Raw genomic sequence first — 1867 nt, 5'->3', positions numbered from 1 at the left:
AGGTATTTTCCACACTCCGTAATCTATAAGATATGATTCCTTAAGGTGTCATCCTATTTCGAAACAATTCTAGGTCTTTTCCACACTCCGTAATTTATAAGATATGATTCCTTAAGGTGTCATCCTACTTCGAAATAATTATAGGTATTTTCCACACTCCGTAATCTATAAGATATGATTCCTTAAGGTGTCATCCTATTTCGAAACAATTCTAGGTCTTTTCCACACTCCGTAATTTATAAGATATGATTCCTCAAGGAGTCATCCTACGTCGAAACAATTCTGAGTCTTTTCTACACTCCGTAATCTATAAGATGCGATTCCTCAAGGTGTCATCCTATTTCGAAACAATCATAAGTCTTTTCTACACTCCTTAATCTATAAGATAGGATTCCTCAAGGTGTCATCCTACTTCCAAATAATTATAGGTCTTTTCCACACTCCGTAATCTATAATCATCAAGGTGTCATCCTACTTCGAAACAATTCTAGGTCTTTTCCACATTCCGTAATCTGTAGTTGGGAATTGAAACTTTTCTTCAGTTGTACCTACCCACACCCCTAACAGTTCGTCATATATTGATGAAATTGTGAGAAGAGCTCGTTAAGACAAATAGAACGCTGGGGTAATTACGATTTTATATTCATTTATTAAAATATTATCTCCTGGTTATATGTGTGAGGGTTTGGTACCAAAAAGGTAAAATGTACCATTATATTGAGAGCTCGCTGTCTGTCTGTCAGAGTCATCTATGTATATATCTCATTAGCTATACTAACAAGTACTGTCAATTTGACTACCTCCATTATAAACCGAAGAAAATCATCAAAAAATGGTTTTCGCTGTAGAAGGAATTTGAAATACTTCAGTTTCAAGAAGTAGTCTTTCTTATACTTATACATTCGTACACCCCTTCCTTAATTAATTATTTAATAGTATAAATAGGTACCTATCGTATTTTACTAGTGTAAAAAAGTCTTGATAGATACAGAATATTACAATGGTTTTTCTTTGTTACAGATTGTTCGGGATGAAGCGCTGTGCGCGATGTCAGGCGACAATCCTGTCGTCGGAGTTGGTGATGAGGGCGAGGGAGCTGGTTTTCCACGTTCACTGCTTCTCATGTGCCGTCTGCAATTCCCCTCTTATGAAAGGGGACCAATTCGGGATGCGCGACGGTGCCGTTCTCTGTCGGCTACATTTCGAAATGTCGCTGACGGAACCTCCACCTCCGGGTGGGATTTACCCGCCGCCTCCGGTCGTGCATTATCCTTCGCCGTTTCCTAGTCCGGAGTTTCACCCGCACACGCCCGTTCCGCAAGCACACACGCCTGTCGGCGAACCAGTCGGTAAAGTTCCTTTTTTTAACGGCGCCACCACTGCCCCACGACAAAAGGGCAGGCCCAGGAAGAGAAAACCGAAGGATTTGGAATCAATGACAGCTAGTCTCGGTATGTACTGTTTTCACTCTAGATTATAGTCAATGTCAGACCTATATCGTTTTCGTGACAGTTATACAAAGGCCACATTCAACATCTATATCTATTATCTATCTATATATATATAAAAATGAATTGCTGTTCGTTAGTCACGCTAAAACTCGATAACGGCTGGACCGATTTGGCTAATTTTGGTCTTGAATTATTTGTGGAAGTCCAGGGAAGGTTTAAAAGGTGAATAAATATGAAAGTTGTTAACTATCTTTCAGATTATTTTTATGTAGATTGATAAATCTTAAGTTCTGTCAAATTAAATTTCTGAACGCAACCATAATATTTGACATTTGTCAACTAAGTTTATTTTATACAAAAATTTAGGTCTTTTATATATCGATTGGGGCAGTACGAAGTCTGCCGGGACAGCTAGT

The 1867-nt window shown here is 38.6% G+C and overlaps 1 protein-coding gene across 1 annotated transcript in view; it reads left to right on the top strand.

Moving 5' to 3' along the window:
* The window catches only part of LOC108738341 (protein apterous-like), a 205591-nt gene that overhangs the window by 161887 nt on the left and 41837 nt on the right, over positions 1-1867 (top strand). Inside the window, exon 3 of the mRNA XM_025979349.1 lies at positions 1021-1451. Within this exon, the coding sequence (XP_025835134.1) occupies positions 1021-1451 (431 nt within the window). The remainder of the gene's footprint in view (positions 1-1020; positions 1452-1867) is intronic.

This window comes from Agrilus planipennis, unplaced genomic scaffold (genome assembly GCF_000699045.2).
Source record: "Agrilus planipennis isolate EAB-ADULT unplaced genomic scaffold, Apla_2.0 scaffold131, whole genome shotgun sequence".
In the NCBI taxonomy this organism is placed as follows: Eukaryota; Metazoa; Arthropoda; class Insecta; order Coleoptera; family Buprestidae; genus Agrilus; species Agrilus planipennis.
This window is presented reverse-complemented; position numbering and strand designations above follow the sequence as displayed.